This window comes from Nannobrachium achirus (assembly GCF_963921795.1).
Source record: "Nannobrachium achirus genome assembly, chromosome: 15".
NCBI lineage: Eukaryota > Metazoa > Chordata > Actinopteri > Myctophiformes > Myctophidae > Nannobrachium > Nannobrachium achirus.
In genome coordinates this window covers 26,628,810-26,652,184 of record NC_137822.1, presented here as the reverse complement: position 1 = coordinate 26,652,184, position 23,375 = coordinate 26,628,810, and the positions used below count along the sequence as shown (strand labels likewise).

The following is a 23,375-nucleotide window of genomic DNA, read 5'->3' as shown; positions in this document are numbered from 1 at the left end:
GTGGTGTAAAGTACATTTACTTTTTCCACCACTGCTTCACACAAATAGAGTCTGAGCCATACTTTTCTAAACAAGCGGTTCTCAATGTCAGGTCCGGTGTTCAAATGGACCCTTACAGGTCTGTTAAACACTGTGGATTTTACAGTGCATAACTCATTGTACACTCTTTGTGTCACAGACCCCGAAAGGGTCCATTTGGGGACCTCGGGGCAGAGGTTGAGAAACAGTGTTCTAAGCATCTTTCCCCTCCCATCCTTCTGCTGCTCCTCCAGTCCTCACACACCTTCCCTCTACGGAACCTCAGAACACCTGTTCCCAGCCAATCCAGAAGCAGCAAGCTCTATGTCTCCCCACTCCCCACTCATCATTGCAGCTGGTTGCGTTACCATTGGTTACAGGGTGGTGGCCAGATCTGTCTACATCTCTCCCGTGAGAAGATATGCCTTTCTTTTTTGTTTTAAAATATCAATGGGTTGATTGGTTTCTCGTTATATTACTAGTCATCATAACAGCGTTGACGGGATCATAATCTTCAACTCGAGACTAGCACATCTGCATTTGGACAATGTCAGCCACATTGTTAACCTACTGACTCGTGTCCATCAGTACCAATTTGAGGAACACATAACTAGAAGGGAGTGGCAGCATGTGCAACCTCCCCTTCCCCTTAGGCCTAGAATTACTGAATGCTTTAACCAGTGAAAAATAGCAGATATACAAGCTCACAGCGCGGCACCGAGTGCCGCGCTGCGAGCTTGTAGATCTGCTATTTTTGGAAGAGTCGTGAAAATGTGTGCAAATCTTTGAATATATGTATTTTCAAAGCGAACGTTTGTAACTAAAATTTTGCTTCTGGGTGGTCCCTGGGACAAAATATTTGGAGATGGGGGTCCGTGGCCAAATACATATCATTTTGGGGGTCCTTCATATGAAAAGGTTTGAGAACCACTGACATGGTAGTCTCTAATTCTAATTTCCACGATTTTTCAAAAATAGCAGATCTACAAGCTCGCAGCGCGGCACTCGGTGCCGCGCTGTGAGCTTGTATATCTGCTATTTTTCAATAGTTAAAGCATAAAATAATGATACACAATAATGTGTACCCGTTCTAAATGGTTAACCTACTGACTGGTGTCCATCAGTACCAATTTGTGGAACACATAACTAGAAGGGAGTGGCAGCATGTGCAACCTCCCCTTCCCCTTAATGCTGAATCTGTGCATCAAGGCTGCTACTGTGGATATACAGTACAAGTAGATCCAAATCCCAAATCAGATGTTCAGATGCTAAAGGGTGTGGCACCAAGACACTATGATCAAATTTCAATTGATCTGCAAGACACTCAGCAGTTGTGTAGCATGTGAATTATTCAGACCCCATTGAAACACAGGGACAAACGCACAAGGGCAATTCAGTACATTTGCCGCTAGAGGTCAGTGTCCTTTCTTGAAAGAGATAAAGAGAGAGGTTTCAAATGGCAAATCAATAATGCTGGCATGGTCTCTTTAGTCAGTGATTCAGCTCAAGTTACAATCAAATAATACAATAATAAAGTACACGAAGTCAGTAGGTATATCAGCTAGACTCACTCAATAGGAAATGATGACACACAGACTGTGTGTGTGTGTGTGTGTGTGTGTGTGCACGTGCGCGTGCATGCTGCCCAGAGATCATAGACTGGAAAGGCTACACAAAGCATCTTAGTGTACATTCACTGTAAGACTGGACACATTGAGAGAATTCAAAAACTGCACCATTTCCAGTGTCATTCAAAGTCAAAGGCAGAAAGGTAGAAAATCTCAGTCAACAGCTTGATTCAGGTAATCTTTAATGACAAAATGCTTATCAATTTCCCAATTAAATAGTGGTGGGGGGCTGAAAACCAAACAAGTCTAGCAAATATATCACCAAAATTACTTGTTATACCATAGCAGTCTGAGGGAATTATCCTATACATCTTCCATTTCCTAATCTGAGGGAATTCTTTGTATACCATTTCCTTGTCATATTAGGCTCCACCATAACAGTTTATATTCCACACCTAAATTTCAGCTGGAGTGAAAACAATCTTTGCATTGTTTTACAAGTTCAGTTTCATGTGTGTTCACAATCTGTCGCCAACGTCACCATGAAAATAATGAAACAGACAACACAAGCGAAAAAAGAAATATAAATTCCCAAACACACTAAAAATGTATTTGAGAAGTCTAAAATGTACAAACAGAAGTGGAAAACAAGCTTTGTGGCACAAAAATCAAACCTCTGGCATCTCTGTGGCTGAATTGCAAACAGGGAGACCAAAGCAAACCCATTCATTTGGGGACTGTGAGGCACGTGGTTTAGTAAAAAATAAGCCTTTGAGGATCGTAGATTGACCCAAAGAAGTCAGAAGGAATTAACTGCAGCTGGAGATGATGTCGCAGTCTATGACACAGGGTCTGTGTGTACAGTATGCATCTGTCTGTCTGGACCTAAACCTTGTATGCACAGTCAGTATGTCACAGAAGAACCACATTCTTTTCACATACTTTCTGAACTATTTAACTTAATTTGTATAATGGTAGTCAAAGGGGCTGTGATCACACTGAAAGTCTGAGACCTTGCCCAAATCTGGAGTCATATGTATCTCATGGATGCGCACCATAGACGTCGACTGACGTTTCTATGTGGATATCATCATCCAGAATGTCCTAGTTTGTGTATTTACAATCCACCGTAGCTTTTATTTTAACTTGAGGAGTATACAGGAGTATAACATCATCTCACTAGTCAAGTCAGTCATTTAGTCAGTCACAAAAGAACAATTAAGGTCCATTTCAAACAATGTAAATATAATTCTACGCATATGTCCATGTGTCTTTTATGTTGGCATGGATTTAAGCACTAGATTGCAGTTTAGAGTCAAAGGTCTTCAGACAACAAACACAGCGATGGTCGGGAGGAACATACTGTAATAATTTACTGTACCTGTTAAAGAGCTGTTCTGGAATACTTGTTCTTCCCTGTGCCCCGGTGAAGGGACATCATGTACTGTATTGTGTTTTCTCACCAACTTGCTCAACCTCACCTCAAATGTTTCACAGACAAAATGAACAGACCCCAGACAGAAGGCTCCATCCGCACAAGTACTCGAGTATAAATGGTCCTTTAGCTGACTTTCAAACACTTTCCAAAGAATCTGTCTTGCGCTTGTCTGTATTTGCCCTAAACCACCAAAGTCAAACATTACAACGATAACCAAATACTGACTGCAGGACTGGCTTTTTAAGCTACACTTGAGGAGCTTGGTTAAGAGATGGCCGTAGATCTGGGGTCCCTTAAGAGCAACCACAACAGAAATGAGGGCCTAGCCATTGTCAACAGGACCAAACTAGATCTATGATATGTTGCAGAGAACACAAGAGGCTTAAAATTACACAGGAATGACAACATCAACAGTATGGACACACAAATCAATCTTTAACCGAACCCCCTACAGTACTGTTAGACACAAGCACAAAATACTGTACACTGGAGAGGGATAGGTTGCACTGACTGAACAGCCCGCACAACAGAAATCACATACATCATGTTTCCAGTTATTGTCACTTTGGAAATGTGCACTCCCCCAAGTGCAAAGTATGGGTGCTTTAGGGTCAGGAATGGCCACTATGGTCAAGTCCTTTTAAAGTTACAACTTAGGTCTCCTCAATACACAAACAATGGTGTAAAATAAATATAAAAAGGATATTATCTAAAAGTAAATGTATTCATAATAGCAAACAAAATGTCTACTTTCAAAGGCATGCTCATTGCTCACATCAGTTCAGTCAACTCTCTCCGATCTTGGCAGAAACCTGTGAGGTTTGCCGTAGTGCTGGGCTACCAAAGTTGGTGGCACAATCTCACGTCAATTCTGTTTTAGTCGTTTCCTAGAGTGGACAGATCTCCTTTGTTAACCACTTTGAACCTGGCGTCACCATTTTGGGTATGGTGAAAATTCAATCTGCGAAAATAACTGATCTGCAAGCTCTCAACACATTGCATCGTGATGCATCGTGAGCTCTTAGATTTCCTATTTTCACCATTTAGGTGTGACACCGTACTAAGATAAAGTATAAAATAGGGCATAAGTGGTTAACAGGTAACCCCCCCAGGCAATGGGATAGTCTGTAGTTGAAAGAGTTTGGTTTTGGTGCTGCCCACCCTCGTCCATGAAACCCACCCATTATAAACAATTATACCCAACATTGGGGAAAGGGAACATATGACCGTATTCATTTCATTCCTTAAAAAGATTATACAAATGAGTGAAGTTCAATTTATACTTCATCGTACATCACCGTCTCATGCTAAAATGACTTAGCTTAATTTTTGGCTAGCGACCGGCATTGCGCAAAAGAAAAAGGTATAAATTAGGTTCGACAGAGATGGTGGAAGAGGGTTTTATCTACAAACCATCAGAGAAAGACTGATTAAAGGGGGGGGGGATGGGGGCATTTCTCCTGGGATCATAGCGTATCTCAGGGACGAGGAGGAGAGAGGGAGGAGGATGGAGGGGAGGAGAAGATAAAGGAAGAGGGGAACAGATGAGCACTCTTCTTCTTCTTCTTCTTCTTACAACAGCAAAACTAAAAAAACTTTCCCCCAACAAGTTGCGGCCACTTCTCAGGCACTTTGTCAGTTTCAGGTTCAGAAAGAGCTTGTAGGTGGGGTGGTCAGCCTCTTCCCAATGTAGACTCTGAGGTAAACAAGCAAACAAAAACCAGGGGGCAGGGGAATTAGCAATGTGATATCAGTAACCAAAACTTCTACTTCCTTTAAGAACCCAGGGTTTGAATTGTTGCTGTCAAGCAGAAACCTTGTTATCTCCGTATTCCAACTTTTATTTTTGATAACTAGTGTAATGCCCTACTTAATTGTACAAGAGAGTCACACAAAAGTAGTGAAAACAGTCAAACTGCATAACAATGTGTTGTTGTAAGCTGGTGGGGCTTGGTTAAGTCTGTTTGTGTTTTTTATGAATAATGAATCAATGAAAAGTATTAAGAAGAGTCAACTAAACAACAAAATAATAACTACATTGGATCAATTGGAACACATTTTTCTTTTTGTAATTTCCTGAAAAGTAATGGTTTCAGACATAAAAGGTTTCTGTCCAACAGTAGTATACAGGAGGAGGGTGTGTGCTTTGTGAAATGTCAAATATGTGTTCCAACTAGAGCGCGACCAATGCCACATTTATGGGTCTGGCTTTGTTTTATGTTTCTATTTGAGAACACAACAAGATAACTCTGTAAACCATGTATTAAACCATCATATGAAAATAATATTACGCTTAATTACACAGTAAAAAAGCAAATACATTAATATAAAATACTAATAAACAGAACTTTTTACTAATACTCTTTTGAGGTTTGATTTACAAACAATAACAGTGATACATGAGTCCAGCTGGGACTTTGTTAACAGTCTGAAGTGGTGCTCACCAGTAGTAATAGTGTATAAACGGCATTGTCAAAGTGTCATTGTATTGTTTGGTCATTATTTTTTTTTTCCACAGCACCAGCCAGAAAGCTGTGGCACTGGGCATACTATGACAAATTCAGTTCAGGTCACTCATGAATGAACTGCAATGGTGCAAATTGTTACAGCATTATTATTTGTGCCATAAGGCTGAACGGACAACGCACTGCTCGTGGGCTTCAACGTATCAACGTCCCCAGCCTCTTCACAGGGTTCCCACACATTTTTACCAATTAATTTCCAAAACTTTTCCAGAATATTTAACCCAATTTCCAGGACTATATAACAATAATTCAGCTCAATAACAGGTTGCTTACTCCTATGCGCAATGCCCAAAGACAGGTAGTGTATGCCAGTGGTTCTCAACCTTTTCAGGCCGTGACCCCCAAAATAATCATATTTTAACTGGGGACCCGGCACCCTGACGAGCACCAAGAGTTGAGGAATTTTGCATAACACTGTTCTATTGTGAAAATAGCCGATCTACATGCTCAAAACGCCTCGCGTTGCGAGGCGTTGTGAGCATGTAGATCAGCTATTTTCACAATTTCTGCCTCTAATATTTGACAATTTGGCCCATGTTTAATTTGTCATTTCAGAGGTATTAACAAAATCAATAAACAAAAATAATGCATAGCTATTTTTTCCAGGACCTTCCAGGACTTTTCCAGTACTGGAAAAATATTTTTCTAATTTCAAAATATTTCCAGAAATGTCATGACCGTGGGAACCCTGCTTTCACCATGAGAAAAAAGGTTCATGCCATCTCTCAGTCTCCATGTCCATCTCACCATGCCATGTTCCTCTCCCTGCTGAACAGGTTCCACAACCAGCCAGTAGGAGTCACTATTGCAGCATCAAGAACAAGTGCTTCCCAAACAGGTGTGCCGAAAACACTGCTGTGCCATGAGACAAGTCAAGGTGTGCCTTGGCCATAAGAATTTTGAGAACAACTAGTCCACCCAGACGACCCAGATTCTATTGATTTTGTAGCCTTTGTTTAACCCAAATAAAATAGACTCTGTTTTACTTTTGTATTCATATACACTGAAGGTCTTTACCCAGAAAAGGACTTTCTTTGGTTCTTACCCCAGTCCTAGAGCCAGGATGTGTGATAATAGCAGCGAGGGGATGAAGACTTTGAGGAACTCGGCAGAGAAGATTCCTCCTTTCTTCATGGCGCCGGTCTTTCTCATGCTCAGTGATACTGAGCGCCGAGGGTGGCGGAAGTGGAACTCCCTGCAAAGATCAAATTTACAGGGCTTTTAATACTCAAAGACGCTTCACATGAACATATAAATAACACCAGATTCATCTGACAGTGTAGTATGCAGAGGACATTGCTCCTGTCTAAGATCAAAAGAGTTTTATAGTAAAATGTAACTGTTGGGGGCACCCGCTGGCCTAGCGGTCCAGGCGCATACCACATAGGCTCTGATGCATGACAGCGTGTTGCGGGTTCGAATCCCGATCTCGACAACCTTTGCTGCATGTCACTCCCCATCTCTCTCCCTGTTTCATGTCTATCTACTGTACTATGAATAAAGGCAGAAAAGTCCCAAATATATCTTAAAAAAAGAACTTGAACTTTACATGAACCTCTGCAAGATTTACAGAAATTCTGGTGACCTTTGGGCACATGATATAAGCATGCAAAGACCCATGATAAAACTTCAAAAGACCACATAACTACAACAACATGAAACTTGAAAATGACCTTTTCCCTTTTCTGTGCTTAGTTATTAAGTGTGTACACTGTCCTGTCTAAATAAAGCAGAGTCTAAAAACAATCTTAAAGGATAAAAAAAAATTAATAAATAGTTTGTCAAACATTAAGACAAATCTTACTCTCTTGAAATTCCCTGAAGAAAGGTCAACATGTTTTAACAAAATAAAACAGTGGGTTTTCATCGGACAGCAGCGATAATCAGAGCGTTCCTTTGATGCTTACTTAGGAGGAATGTTTTCCGGTCTACTGGACCAATCTGCCACCCAGTCAGCATCCTTCATCAGTATGTCTATGTCCCTCTCCTTGTCCAGAGCGTCCTCTTCTGACTGGAGAACAGAAACACGCAATTAAACTCGCATACCTTTCTTATAAAAATAGAATTATTTAATGCATTCAATGAAACATCTTGAAAATGTGTGCAAATCTTTGAATATACTTTTCAAAGCAAACTTTTGCATTCAAATCTCTGCTTCTTGGGGGTCCCCGGAACAACATATTTTGAGATGGGGATCCGTGGCCAAATACCAATAGTTTTATGGGGGTCCTTGACATGAAAAGGTTTGAGAACCACTGATTTAGTAGAAGGAGTTTATATAGACATTTATAGAATCGTGTCAAAATATTCGAAGACTTGTAGATTTCTACAAGACTCACAGTTTGCCTTCCCGGTCTAAATGGCTTAACCCATTTATGCCTAGAATTATTGAATGCTTTAACCAGTGAAAAATAGCAGATATACAAGCTCGTGGATCTGCTATTTTTGAAAAAGTCATGAAAATGTGCGCAAATCTTTGAATATATGTATTTTCAAAGCGAACGTTTGTAACTCAAATTTTGCTTCTGGGTGGTCCGTGGAACTGAATATTTTGAGATGGGGGTCCGTGGCCAAATACATATCATTTTGGGGTCCTTCACATGAAAACCACTGACATAGTAGTCTCTCAAGAACAGGACCTTTTCTTTGACGATGGCTGGCCAGATTGCTGACATAGAAACATATATATATATATATATATATTTTTATTTTTTTTTAAACCTTAGGATTCAAAAAGACACAGATTTTTCAAAAATAGCAGATCTACAAGCTCGCAGCGCGGCACTCGGTGCCGCGCTGTGAGCTTGTAGATCTACTATTTTTCAATAATTTTAGGCCTAAATTTAATCATCTTGTACATAATTTACATAATGTACAAAATAATAATATAAATAAAACAAACAAGCTTGCTCAGGTGGCACGGTCCATACTGAGTGACACGCATACTCATACACACCATGGACCTGAATATGTCTCCTTTTGTAAAAGCACAAAGACCTGCCTTTATGATTCAGTTCAGTGAGTAACGCAACAGAACACAGGTGCACTCAAGGAACTGGTGAACGAATCAATTGAACAAAACATTTTAGTGAACTGTACTCTGAAGCACATTGAAAAGAATGGCAATTCTCATCACTAGTTAAAAAAAAATCACACCAGTGTGAACTGAGCGGTGGAGGCCTGCGCACCCTGAGGTATACAGGGGTTGAGGTATACTGTATGTAGTAGAAGTAAAACTATTGGAAATACTCAAATAAAGTACAAATACCTTAAAATGATCTAATCCAACTCTCTAAAGGGCAAGGGAAATTTCTGTGTGTGTGTGTGTGTGGGGGGGGGGGGGGGGGGGGGGGGGGGGCGTGTGTGTGTGTGTCTGGCCTCTTCTGGGCTTGTGTTGACCTCAATGACCCCTGACTGATTGACCCCTTGCTGTGTCATGCTGTGGTGTGTGTGTGTGTGTGTGTGTGTGTGTGTGTGTGTGTGTGTGTGTGTGTGTGTGTGTGTGTGTGTGTGTTTTTTAAGGATTACGGTTAGGGGTTAGGGTTATGGTTAGGGGTTAGGTTTAGGGATAGAGGTTAGGGTAAGGCTACAGGACTTGGATAAAAATGAATGTAAGTCTATGTAATGTCCTCAGTATGTAGCCTGCCGAACATAGCCACGGACGTAAAGCCAATCACAGGAGCGGCTTCCACCGCTCAAAAATGCACACTAACCCCAACATCCCAACAGATTTTTCATTTTGTGGTTCATAATGTCAGCCTTACTAATCATTAATTAGATAATGTCCTGGCAGAGATTTAAAAAATGCACAAATTAGGTGTGCCTCCTCCATTGTGTTCTATAGAGAAATGGCTACGACCACACAGGGCATATATGGCAGACACACACACACACACACGGGGTGTGGCCCATGTCTCCATGGAAACTAAACCCAGCCTTAAAGGAAGGGTAACAGAATGGGCTCTACTTTGTCTCCAATTAATTGTGATATAATTGTGAAAATATTTGCCAATGCAACTATACCCTGAAAGGGTTAATATTCAGAGCTGTAGGGAGAAGGCGGTCTCAACTCCCGAGGCACCGCCCAGCCGCCTCGGAAAGTGACGAGCAGAAACAGCATGTCACTTGAGGAATGTTGGTCACGTGACCCAATGGAAGTCGGTGGAGAATTGGCCGTGGGAATTACGATATATATATCTATACTATAATTTTGCGAATGTCTGAGTGAGTGTCTGTCTGTCTGTCTGAGTGAGTGTCTGTCTGTCTGTCTGAAACAGCGTTTCTCCTCAGTGGCTGGAGCAATTGATCTGAAATCGCATCACCATTAGCATATGAACACACCTAACATAACTGTGAAGCCCGTTTGTCACTTTCACAAATCATATACTGTATATTCGCATTTTTATGGTGTATCTATATCTATTTAGCCTACAGTACCTTTTGTGACCACACATGTTAAGGGAGGGGCGCTGTTGTTCAGGCCATGCACAATCACACACAAACCCACACACACACACACACACACACGGGGGGTGGGGTGGGGGGGGGGGGGGTTCTGGCCCTGTTACAGATGTTGTCCAAAAATCATGCAGATCGGTACACAGTATCTCTGTAGCTGTTAAATGGAACGGGTATTTCTTACATTGATGCTCCTACATATTAGCATGCAAGCACCAGTTAAAGTTACTTTCCATCCCTCATATACTGTGTGCACAGTGCACATCCCATAACCCACACACTGCACATCATTTCGGAGCTCATATCTTTGAACGGGTAAGGGCTAGTCCTAATAATACAGTAAATACATAACTTTGTCAGCGACGATGACCAACGATATGTATGCTATCACACGTTGTGTCATGTTTTGTAATTGTCCTGACTGATTTCGCTGTATTCATGCTGAAGCACAGCTCGCACGAGTCAAAGACTTTCTACAGTCGCGAGGGGCGGGTCTTGACTTAGCTCCAGGCTTTGTGGACAGCGGCTGCTGTTCGCTGTTCATGCCGCGATGAGAGGTTCATGTGTGGGATGAACAAGCCATTGTGAGTCGGTGATTGTTATGGAGCTTTTCTTTCCCGGGCCGTTTCTGGGACAAATCATCATGACAAAATAAGATAAATAGGGGACAGCCGGACAGGGCGACTATTTGTGAGGATAAGTTAATAATAATTAGAAGATAGAGTTAAAATAAAACATTAAACCAAGCACTTTGACCGAGGCTTGCGCTCGCATCTAGGCTCGCATCTACGCTGGTGACTCGTGTGTAAAGTAACTAAGTAGCCAACATTTACTCAAGTACTAAACCAAGCACTTTGACCGAGGCTTGTCATCATTGTGAGTGGATGAGAGCCGCTCGCCCGCTCGCATCTACGTGCAGCCTGCTAGTGAGTCGAGTGTAAAGTAACTATTAGCCTACATTTACTCAAGTATTGATGTACTTTGAGGCGGAGATAGCCGCGACCAGCTCTTCTTCTAATCGGCTCGCCTGCAGTCGGTATCTAAGTAGGCTACATTTACTCAGATACTGTACTTAAGTAGGGCCCTACAATTTTGAGGTATTTTTACTTTACTGGAGTGTTTTACATTTTCAGTACTTTTATTTCTACTCCACTTCATCTCAAAATAAATCATTGTAGGCTACTTTTACTCCACTGCAGTTATTTAAAAAAAGTTATTAAAAATACTTTGTTTAATTATTATTACAAACCATTCATTAATCACTATATATACATCGGCCATTTGAAATTAGCCGATCTACAAGCTCACAGTGCGTGACGGACATTTTCTTGTAACGGTTTATTTCTACATTGTAGTATCGATACTTTTACTTGTTGATACTTTTACTTGAGTACAAAATATGAGTACTTCTTCCACCGCTGCGCTGTCAGTCCGTGCAGCCGTGCTGACAAGGAAACGGCAGGGGGGGCAGAAATGGGCGTGTCCAGCTTGCATTTCACCGAGACAAGAGGGCAAGAGAGATTCTCTTGTTTTCGTCATTTTCACGCGACAACTTTATTTCCGAAGTTATTTCCCAAAATGGCCACAGTTGGTCTTATTAATTTATAAACCTCAAATGTAACTATGTATTCTCAAACTAATATGACTCAAATATATGTAAAAAATACTTAGGGGGACCTTTAGAGACATGTGTCAACAGTTTTACAAGGCAAATTTCATGGTGCCTACACTTTAAGATGTCATTCACTTATGTATGGCGCCTCAGGGAGGGCTGCCAGTGATGTCGCCATGACAACAGATATCTGGGTGAAGAATCCACTAGTGTAGCCCAGTGGTTCCTGCACTTTTTCATGACAAGGACCCCCAGATTAATATGTACTGTATCTGGCCGCGTACCTCACATTTTGTGACACAAGATTTGTGTTGTTGAAGCGTTTAATTTTGAAAATAGCTGATGTATAAGGGTTAAAGTGGTCAAACTGATTTTGATTCTATATTAACTCATGGAGACCTGAGACCGATTCTACAAATGGCGTCTAAATCAGTAATTCTCAAACATTTCCTTGCCAAGGACACTCAAATTGACATATATTAGGCCACAGACCCACATCTGAAAATGTTTTGTGCCAAAGACATCCAAAAGAGAATATTTGTGTTATGTTAAAATATAGCAGATGCACAAACTCGCAGCGTGGCACGAAGTGACCACTGTGAGCTTGTATATCCAACCAGGGAAACTCCCCCGGTCACGGTCAGGTGCAAAGAAGCAGCATTGACTCCCTATGCATAGAAGGAAGCATGAGATCAGTCCCTTTCTCTCCCCAGGTTGGCAGAGGGAGTGTAGTGCCCAGGGTTACATTAGACACACAAATGTCTTTAAATGGGTTAACTCATTTAGCAGGGGACTTCCAAGATGGAAGCCCCTCAAGGACTCCTGGGCGGGTCACTGGTGTAGGCACACTAACTTGTTTACTTACTTGGCTGTCTCTCCGACTCGTCACGTCCACGTCAAAGATGATCTGCCCTTCTTCCTGGGGGCTGTGGGGTCGGGGAGGGCTGGAGGCAAATTCCAAAAACAAAACCATGCGTCAGAAGCCGATGTCTTCCTACAAACTAATGAACTCATGATGACTGCACCCTGAACTTTTTGGCTAAGCTAGAAATTCCCCATGCATGAATATCTAAACTGAATTGAATATGGTGGTTGGAGACACTGTCCTAGAGTCCCAAAGTTTTACCCAAGTTTGAATAACTGGGTTCCCACACATTTTTACCAATTAATTTCCAAAACTTTTCCAGAATATTTAACCCAATTTCCAGGACTATATAACAATAATTCAGCTCAATAACAGGTCGCTTACTCATATGCGCAATGCCGAAAGACAGGTAGTGTATGCCAGTGGTTCTCAACCTTTTCAGCCTGTGACCCCCAAAATAATCATGTTTTAACTGGGGACCCGGCACCCTGACGATCACTAAGAGTTGAGGAATTTTGTATAACACGGTTCTATTGTGAAAATAGCAGATCTACATGCTCACAACGCCTCGCGTTGCGAGGCGCTGTGAGCATGTAGATCGGCTATTTTCACAATTTCTGCCTTTCATATTTGACAATTTGGCCCATGTTTAATTTGTCATTTCAGAGGTATTAACAAAATCAATAACCAAAGACAATGCATAGCTATTTTTTCCAGGACCTTCCAGGACCCTTGATAAATTCCAAATCTTTTCCAGTACTGGAAAAATATTTTTCTAATTTCAAAATATTTCCAGGAATTTCATGACCGTGGGAACCCTGGAATAATCACTTCAAGAGGAGTGCCATTGAGCAAGACACTCACCCCCACAATCCCCCTGCTGGGGACCTTGTCAAGGGATTTTAACCCAGCTGCTTATGGGGGAACCAATGCTGCATATAGCCCTTTAACCCATTTAGAACTAGAATTATTGAATGCTTTAACCAGTGAAAAATAGCAGATATACAAGCTCGCAGCGAGCTTGTAGATCTGCTATTTTTTGAAAAGGTCGTGAAAATGTGTGAGATCTTTGAATATATGTATTTTCAAAGCGAACGTTTGTAACTCAAATTTTGCTTCTGGGGGGTCCCTGGGACTAAATATTTTGAGATGGGGGTCCGTGGCCAAATAAATATCATTTTGGGGGTCCTAGACATGAAAAGGTTTGACAACCACTGACATAGTAGTCTCTCAAGAACAGACTAACTGAGCTCCAGTTAAGTGAAAAGGACCTTTTCTTTGACGATGGCTGGCCAGACTTCTGACATAGAAACATAGGTTTTTCAAAAAATCTTAGAAGGATTCAAAAGACACTTATAGAATCGGGTCAAAATTCAAATTTTCACGACGTTTCAAAAATAGCAGATCTACAAACTCGCAGTGTGAGCTTGTATATCTGCTATTTTTCAATAGTTAAAGCATAAAATAATACCAGTAAGACTCCCTAATCGGGAGATAAGCGACCGTTGGTCGCTTATCTCCACAAATAGGCCAAAAGTTTGTTTTACCAATTATTACACTCTATGTGAACATTTACATCAACAAATCCCAAGTACTATGCAGAACGACCCATTTCAAGTTTTTAATGTACAACAATATTTAGAAAATAGGTCTACAAGCTGACAGTCCTCGTCCCTTATATTCCCATAGGTTATATGGAGATCTCAGTGTTTGTCAGTCCTTGTTCATTTATGCCCATATATGGACATCTCTATATCTACTGTAACAGTCCTTGTCCCTTTATGCCCATATATGGAGATCTCTTAACTGTAAGTCCTTGTCCCTTTTATGCCCATATATGGATATTCCTGATGTCATCAGTATATGAACATATATGGGCTTTCTGATATGCCCATATATGGAGATCTCTTAACTGTAAGCCCTTGTCCCTTTTATGCCCATATATGGATATCCCTGATGTCATCCGTATATGCCCATATATGGGCTTTCTAATATGCCCATATATGGAGATCTCTGTATCTCCATATATGGGTATAAAAGGATACTTCAGGTCTGACATCAGGTTTGTTTATATTGGGTTGCTAGGTTTGACATCACAAACTCTATGGGCCATCTGACCTAGAAATCTATATTTGGGCATAGATGACTCATCGTGACCTCATCACACGTCGACCGCACTTGTGACGTGCGGTCGACCGCACGTGTGACCGACGGACGGCCGGTGGAGGTTTTCATACTAAACTGCGACCTTACGGTCGCAAAAACACATTTTATTTAACCCATTCAGAACGGATACACAGTACTGTTTGTTGTTGTTGCAACATATCCACATATGTACAAACTGTATACCCATCCTCATGTGACTCATTGACAGCTGACTGCTCAAGTATCTGATAAGCTATGTTTTATGGCTGCTCCATGGAGTATAGATGAGCAAACAATGTGAGCAGTGGTTAAATGGAAGGTTCTGCATTTTATCTGAATGATCACAGTCCCTATAATAGATAGGGAAGCTGTGTTGTCCTGGTAACTACTTTCTAGTCCAACAAGCAGCTGCTACAATTTGATGATTACTGGCATTAGGGTTACATGCAGTTAATGAGACATTATTTAAATTTAAGGCTTTTCAAAAAGCCCTAGTCTGCCTTACACATCCAGCCGGAAACACAACTCTGAGCAGAGATCATCAGATCAGAGACAGTGACTTCTCTTCCAAACCAGCCAACGGCCGAGTGATGCAGAGATCACATGTATTTTAAATCGCCACTGGGCAATAAACAAGGAGAATTAAAGTGTTTGTGTTTCAAAATGAGCCAACTCTTCAACTCTCCTGTTCTGACTACAGCAGCCAAAGCTAGACAGACTTACAGTAGCTTACTACTACCAGCAGGCTGCTTCAATGTGCATAAAATTTGGGGCCAAATCAGAGTTTTTTCAAAATCAAAATTACTTGAGTAAAAGTTCTTGATAGAATATGCTGCTATTAATTCACATTTTAGCTTTCATGAAAGTGAAGTAGGCTATAGATTTAAAACGCATGCTTAAGTGGTTAATTCATAATGCACCTTTTACCTTACTAGAAATGTAGTGCAGTCAAAAGTACAATATTTGTCTTTGAAACGTAGTCCTAAAAATCTAAATTACTTAAAAGTAAATGTTTGAGACCGCTGTAGAAATAACACGTACTATAGTGGGTTGACCTGTTAGGGCACACTAATTATCAAACCAATATAGCCGATCTGCAAGACGTGTTGTGAGCTTGCAGATCTCCTATTGACCTATTTGGCAAGAGCCAAAAGCTGAATAAATTACCCGGGAACGATCCACTTTCCAGAACCCACGAAGAAGACGGCGCCAACGTTTTTGTAAAAATCACTTATTATTACATGATAACGTTGTTAATCATTGTTTCTTTGTAAAGTACATGACACGTAGATTAAGGGAATAATAACGAGTCGATAAGTAATGGAGCGCAGACATTTCCACGTTCGGCTGCAAACAGTTTGTACAAAGGTTTGTTGATCAGGTCCTGCGACCTGATAAAAATAACACACAGCACAGATTCATCTTCACCGGACAGCCATAGCTGAACAAGAGAGGCCGCCTGGGAATTAGTTGGTCCCCGGTTCACCCCTTAGCCGTGCCTCGTCTATGTGTCAAAGTGTCCCTGAACAAGACATTTAAACCTAACAGCTCTCCAGGCTCTGAATTAATAGTGCTAATAGGATGTGTAAGTTCAGAGGACACATTTCTCAATGTACCATACCAAATACCCAACAACAATTAAAGAGGGGTTTAAAGGAAAGGAATTCTTTCGACAGAGTATACTTCATACTAGTGCAGTGGAAGAGGTCTGGAGAAACTACACCATGTAGACAATCAGCAAATTCAAACTTTCTCTACAAACCTTTTTTATGAGTCATAGTTTCATCTGCATTCGATGTTAGGAAAGTTAAGGCAATCAGCAAGGCCAACGTGGGGGTCTGCGTAGTTCTCATGTAAACCCATTTGATTGTGTGGGTTCATATGGTGAAGGAGTGATGTATGTTTTTCTCTCGTCGTGGTCAGACAATAAAGATGTGTTCTAAATGTTTTCTGACCTGTCACAGGAGGAGTTGCTGCGGCTTGACTCGTGCTGGGCGTCCAGCAGTATCTTCTCCATGTCCTCCATGTGGATGGAGGATGAGGAGGGCACGTGCTCCAGGCCTCCAACCATGGCCTCCGCCTCCTCCTCCTCCGCCACCTGAGGAAGGGCTAGCAGACCGGGGGTCTGGCCTCCTGCCAGAGACGCCTGGGCCGACCCAGCTGCTGCTCTGTTCAACTCCAACTCCACCCAGGACCCTGTGGAAAGAACACACATACAGTAGTTCATGGGATGCTGATGATCACAGGAATATACTGTAGCTATGACTGTTGTGCTCTTCAATACCGACTCCTGATGGTGACATTTTTCAATAAAAATCACAATTTCAGGTCATCTTTCACAATTTGGCCAATCATCAACTATTTTCAAATAAAATGGGGCATAAGTGGTTAAGCTTGTTCTATGGAATAAAATCAGACAGCCCATGTACATACAGTAAGACTGCATTCATCAATTCATATGAACAGTTGCAAGAAATTGCAGTGAACTGATTTGTTGCAGGTCGCGCAATATTGGGATAATGTAAGCAGTTGCATTAGAAAAGGTGTGAATCATTATTGTGGACTGGTCTTAACACAGCATTAGAATATGTGAAACAAACGCACACAATGTCAAAAATGAATTTCTCTTACATCCAGCCAGACAGCTCTGATCAGATTCAGAAGGGTTACCTTTTGCTATGGCTACATTATCCTGACCTGACTCATAGCCACCAAACAAAGCTATCGTTGTTACTCTAATAGAATTTAAACTTGGCAGCATCCATCGAAAAGGATTGCCTGCTGGCATCGGACCAGATAAAAGTCAAATCAGGCCAGTAAACAAGTCATTCACTACTCTAGCTATTGAAGGACTTGGCAGAGCTCCGAGTGTTTAGCATTTTGCACATATTTGCCCTTGCCCGTAACGTTATACTGTAAGTGTGTAAACATTTTCCCATACAGCAGGGGTGTCCAAACCTTTTTCAAAGGGGGCCAAATTAGAAAATGTTAAAAAACCCAAGGCCGACTCTATCTCCTGACATAATGTACTTTCTGTCAGACCATAACAAATGAGTTTATTTAACTATCATGATCAATATTTAATAATCAATGGTCTTTTTTTTAGGTGTCTGCTCACAAACACAAATAAATAACTCAGCCTTATTTCACATTAACAAATGGTGCTGGCCGGCCATTTATAATAGAATTTAGGAATGAAGCCGCAAACCGTATAAAATGTGTCCTCGTACAGATTGTAGCTAGAGGTGGACAGTAAACACAATACAAGGTAAAAGGCATGATCTTGCCCTACACAGAAGGGATTTTGACCATACCATGCTGACCGGTAGAGCTTGTTTGGTTGTTTTTTTATTGTTTCACGCAGGGTTCACCTACTGCACCTTGATAGTGTTTTACTTGATGAAGAAGAGGTATTTGTTACTGGGGTTTTGCAACAATAAATGTTCTTAAGATAACTTAGTTTTTATCTGACATATGTCCTAGTAATTAAGAGTGCCATAATAGCTGTTATGCAGTTGCTAGAGCAATGCTTGACACCTTCAGAAGCATTTTACTGTAGGGTGAAAGTGAAATTGAAAGAAAAACATATATACCTTGAGTGTATATATTGTAACCGTCTGTCAGTGCTCCTAACTATAAGATATTTTATTCCATACCGGCCAACACTAATTTTAGCCTTACCTTAAAGGTACAGTACATGGTTAATTTGAACAATATCTGTAGCTACACCAAATTTGACATTAGCATCCTTCCCTTTCAGTGTTGTGTACACAACTACAAAATAATCACCACAAAACACAAAGCCACTGAAAGAGTCCATGGAGGATTGACAGAAACAGATTAAAATGACAACCGTATTTCTTGCCACCATAACAAGCGGAAACAAAAAGACAAACACCCTCAGAGCACATTGCATAAGTGTGTAAGTGTGACACTTTTCATCAGCTGGTGGGTCTACCCCAACCCCACCTCATCTCCATTTACTGCCTGGTGGTGAAAGGGCACTAAATAGTTGACTAAACGCTATGTGTACTGTGGCTTCTAGACCTTGACTGCGATATATGACGCCGTCCCTGCCTGATCCTTGCTCGTACGTGATCTCAGGCATGGACCGGCACCAGAGCGCAGCGTGCCAAAGCTATTTAGAAATGCAGCAGAGGATATTACGTGTGGTCTCACTGGTCTGGTGAGGTGATGGTGGTCTGGTGAGGTGATGGTGGGCGGGTGGATGAGGTGACTGAGGTCCATATTTGGGATTTTGAGAGAGAAAAATAAGAGGTAAAAAAAGAAAATCACTTATATCTGCACTGCTGCAGTAGTTTCATCAGGATTAAATTATTTCCCACCTTCACTTGAATAGGTCACACGGCCCCATAACACTAGGTAAACACCCAGAGTCTGGTCATATGTCAACCCCCCTCAGCAACCTTTCACTGGGCTGAATTTCACTGGCCGTGTGTAATGCTTAACTATACTCCATCGTACGACATGTCGCTGGCCAAATATAGTCACATGCCATCGCGAGTATAAAGTATATTGCATAAAATCAGGCTTCAGCGCCCACTCTCATCCTCTGGATTACATGGCAGTCAGACCACAAGCCAAGCTGCTGTCGACAGCCTATTGTCTCTGCTCCATGGACTTAACTAGGTTGCCATGACGGCGGCGAGGCCGAACGTTCTGGGCCGGGCCGTGGAGCCGTTATCAGCTGTTGGATGAGTTCAGACAGAAGCATACAGGGAAGGGAAAGAGAGACAGTGAGTGTTTTGTGTCCTCTCACAGCCTTGAGGTTCCCACAGGGGGAGATCTAGAATGGGGATCCCAGGTATTAGGCAACAGTGTTTTTACAGCACTTAAGAGGGAGCTCCAGGAAAACCAAAAATAAACACACCACCAAGCCTGTTAGGTGAAAAGCCAAAAATAAACACACCACCAAGCTTGTTAGAAGAAAAAAACAAGGTGTAATTTTTTTTTTAAATAATATATAATAATATATAAAAAAACGTGATCAGATGACTGTTGTTCATGTGTTTTACTGTCCGCTGCCCGTTAAAGAGTTAGGCATATTGTCACCAACCAAGTTTAAAAAACCCCTAATGAGGTTAAATGTTTTGGAAACTTTATATACAATTATGAAGGCCCTTGTAAAAAAAACACAAATACATTACCCAGGGAAGACATGCCTTCCTAAGGAAGTTCTGTTATCAAAAAATAAATGTTTGTCTTACAGGAAAACTGTGTCAAACAGACCTGCTTGGTTTTGTGGCCTGGAACTGGGAGCAAAACATGACAAAGCAATGAGCATGTACGGTATACACTCGACTCTAAGAATGACAGTTGTGACAAGGGTGGGAAATTAATAGCCTGAAATGAACTTGCCAAATGCTGCTAAACTTAGACCATGGCTAGTTGGCCAAGTTTGTTTACTCTACTCTATTTATGGTCTATTTTGACAAATACCCAATCACCAGTCACCACTTAGGAGGTTCGACGCAATACAAAGGAGATCTAGTTCATTTTTTAAGCTGCGCTAGCGGCTCCAATACATAACTTTGTGTTTATGTCCATGTGGGGAAAATAAGTATTTGATTTCTAATAACATAGAATGGAGAAAATTGCAGAATGGAGAGGTCTCCAATGTTCCCTTTCCTGATTGGACAATATAATGGGATTTGAGGATTGGTCAAAGGCTTCACGTGACAATATATAATATAAATAAGTAACAGCCCAACCCTGGGAGAACAGTATTTTCTACTGTGTGATTTATTTTCTTTTTTTTTTGAGCGGTGCAAACCGCTCCTATAAGTGGCTGTGCGTGTGTCTGTAGCCTTTTCCCTCAGCGTTTTGCCATAGTAAAATGTGTGTGCGTAGCATCATGTTTGTCTAGTGATGTCATATGTCTGTAGCCTTTTTCCTCAGTGTTTTGCCATACCAAAACGTGTGTGTGTATAGCCTGTACATCCTAGACTTAAATCCTAGTCTGAAGATATTATGCAAGCACGACCACCGCTCACTTCACATTGGGTGTGATTTTTTTCTTTTTTTAGAGAGAGAAAGAGGTCAATGAACCATTAAGACAAGCTAGCCCTGGCTGTGACTAACTCATGACTTGACAACCACCAACAAAACCTCTGTTCTCTTGGCCCCCAGTGCCGAAGAACTTTCCTCACTTCCAGCATGGCCAAAATGTCTGCCCCCTTGTCACTGACTGTATATCCACAAATAGCATGCCATGACACTGCCCCAATGGCTTGTTGAGTGCTACCTGCCACAACATTTCTAAGCAGCTGCCATGCCCAAGGTGCCAGGTCAATTCATGCCAAGGCTATTAGACCGGACAGTGTTTGTTTGTTTGTTTGCGTCTGGTTACCTACGCCATGTAGATGCAGAGCTCTCTTCTTATTATGCATTCCTGTAGGAAGAAATAACTCTGGTCTTATGAGTTTTAAATAAAAGAAAGTGCCCACAGACTGGTACACATAAATTGATTCTGTTTGCAAATAAAGTAAAGGAGATGTCACCTGAAACATGGACAAATCAAGCTACTCTGATTTATTATTATCATCATTATTTAGACACACACACACACACAGTGTGTGTGTGTGTGTGTGTGTGTGTGTGTGTGTGTGTGTGTGTGTGTGTGTGTGTGTGTGTGTGTGTGTGTGTGTGTGTGTGTGTGTGTACGCGCGTCTTTCTGGTTGTCTTGGCCCTTTCAAAATGACTGAAATGTACAACCAATAAATTAAAACGGTAGTATTATGGAGCCTGTACTAGTCCAGAGCTGCAAGAATGGTTTCAGAGCTATTTGAGACTTCGCATAATACAGACAATTTGACAATATCTGTTCAATGTCTTTGCCTGTTAACCCGATTTCTACAGTTCAGACTTCTTCCATCTTGCCTTGTTGACAACACTTAAAAACCCGCCCACATACCACCGCGTAGGCCCTCGATTGGATCAAACGTGTGACAGTCAAACGGTTAAGCCCGCCTTCTGAAACACAGAGCCACGCTATTGGCCCAGAGGCTGTCAGTCATCAAACGGGACATAGTGTACTCTCCTCCCCCAAACCTCCAATGAAGATACATAACATAGCAAAATGGGGGGCGGAGGGGGAATAAAATAAACCCTAATAATAATAATATATATATTTTTGTTTTAATTGTAACGCCTTTTAACTATGAAAACCAATGGTAAAAACTACACGAAACGGACCAATACGTACACCGACAAGTTTTCTAAAAGACAAGTATAAAAGAAAATCACAGGCGACTGAGGCGAGGCGTTCGCAACAAAAAGCACACGGAAGATAATATTTACCGTTTAGTCCGGAGTCCCCGTTGTTTTCTGTAGCAGAAGTAGCAGCAGCTTCCGACATGGTGCTTGCAGTGTGCAGCACTGGGGGTGGCTCGTATCAGGCTTGAGGCTACTAGTACACACTCCCTCCTATATGTACCACATACACACATTCAGACTAGTACACACTCCCTCCTATATGTGATATACACACATCAGACGACGTGCTACTGTGCACACAGCAGCAGCCTCGGTCCACGGAAGCGTGTGTGTGGTTCAGAGTCAGTTCAGGTGTTTGTTTTCGTCAGCTGGTCTGGAACGTCTGGAATGGAAACATCCACAGACATAGATCTGTGGGAAACAACATCAAGCAACTTGTGCAAAAAATGTTCCTGGAGCTTGATGATGACGTCAGCTCCCCGTCATCATTATCATCATCAGCATCGTGCAAGGGGTTCGTTTCATAACACAAGATCCATCTAAAAAAAAATATATAGGTCTATATATATTGTAAAAGTACACTTTCTTGGAACGTTCATATATTTCTTGAAACTTCATATATTCTAGATACATTGCACATTCAGTTAATTATTCCAAACCTTTTATTTCTTGTTAAATGTTTTAATTTTTATGGCATACATACAGCTCATGAATATCAAAAGTCCATATTTCAAAGTATTACAATATTACACGAGACCACTCAAAACAAGGATTTATAATAGAGAATTGTGAAGCTTCTAAAGTCAGAGTTGCTTGAAGTCCAGTGGGAAGTTTCCACAGTCAGTGTTATGATTTGGGATGGATCTAGCCTGGGGTTCCAGACCGCAACACCACCCCCTGGCGGTGGTTGATCGATTGACTGACTTCTGTGTTGCCTAGGATTGATTTTGGGGTTTGTATTGTAAACTAGAATTGACAGAGTCAATTTTGACAAGTGTGCCTGCAGCGCGCTGAATGCGCGACCTCGTGCGGCGGTTCGGACCGTGAGACCGTCCGCCGAGTCGCCTGCGTTTCGTCGTGAGAGGGTCGGTCCCCGTGAAAAACGCGTTTTGGCACGAAACGGTTACGTTTCGCGCGTTTGTGACGCCCCCTAGGGGTCGAAGTGGAAATGCTTTTGGGGATTCGTTGAGTATGCCACCCCCGACCTGTGGTTGAAATTCAGTGTTGACTCGACCTATTGTTTGTGATTTATGGCTATCGTTTGCGAAACGGGCCCCTCCCGCTAACTTTGGAAGCGCGTTACGAACGAACGGTACGGACTATCAAAATATCCTTTGACTATGTTTATCGCGTGGCTGCATAGATCATGTGTACCGGTTTTTAAGACATTTGAAGAAAATATGTGGGAAAAGGAGCAAAAAGTGTGTTTTGGAGAAAATTCAAGATGGCGGAAAATCTACCCATACGCAAATGGGCGTGGCCTATATGGGGAGATGCGTCTTGACCCAAG

At 41.6% G+C, this 23,375-nt stretch overlaps 2 protein-coding genes across 2 annotated transcripts in view; one reads left to right on the top strand and one right to left on the bottom strand.

Moving 5' to 3' along the window:
- Window positions 1-23,375, top strand: part of LOC308300086 (putative flavin-containing monoamine oxidase A) — a 599,107-nt gene that overhangs the window by 565,397 nt on the left and 10,335 nt on the right. The window lies entirely within an intron of this gene.
- Window positions 1,859-22,275, bottom strand: bnip3lb (BCL2 interacting protein 3 like b). Its single transcript, XM_080743861.1, has 6 exons — window positions 21,950-22,275; window positions 16,585-16,825; window positions 12,485-12,563; window positions 7,457-7,560; window positions 6,595-6,744; window positions 1,859-4,720 (listed from the first exon to the last, which is right to left on the bottom strand). The coding sequence occupies exons 1-6, from the start codon at window positions 22,005-22,007 to the stop codon at window positions 4,672-4,674; spliced, it is 681 nt and encodes a 226-aa protein (XP_080599987.1). The 5' UTR covers window positions 22,008-22,275; the 3' UTR covers window positions 1,859-4,671.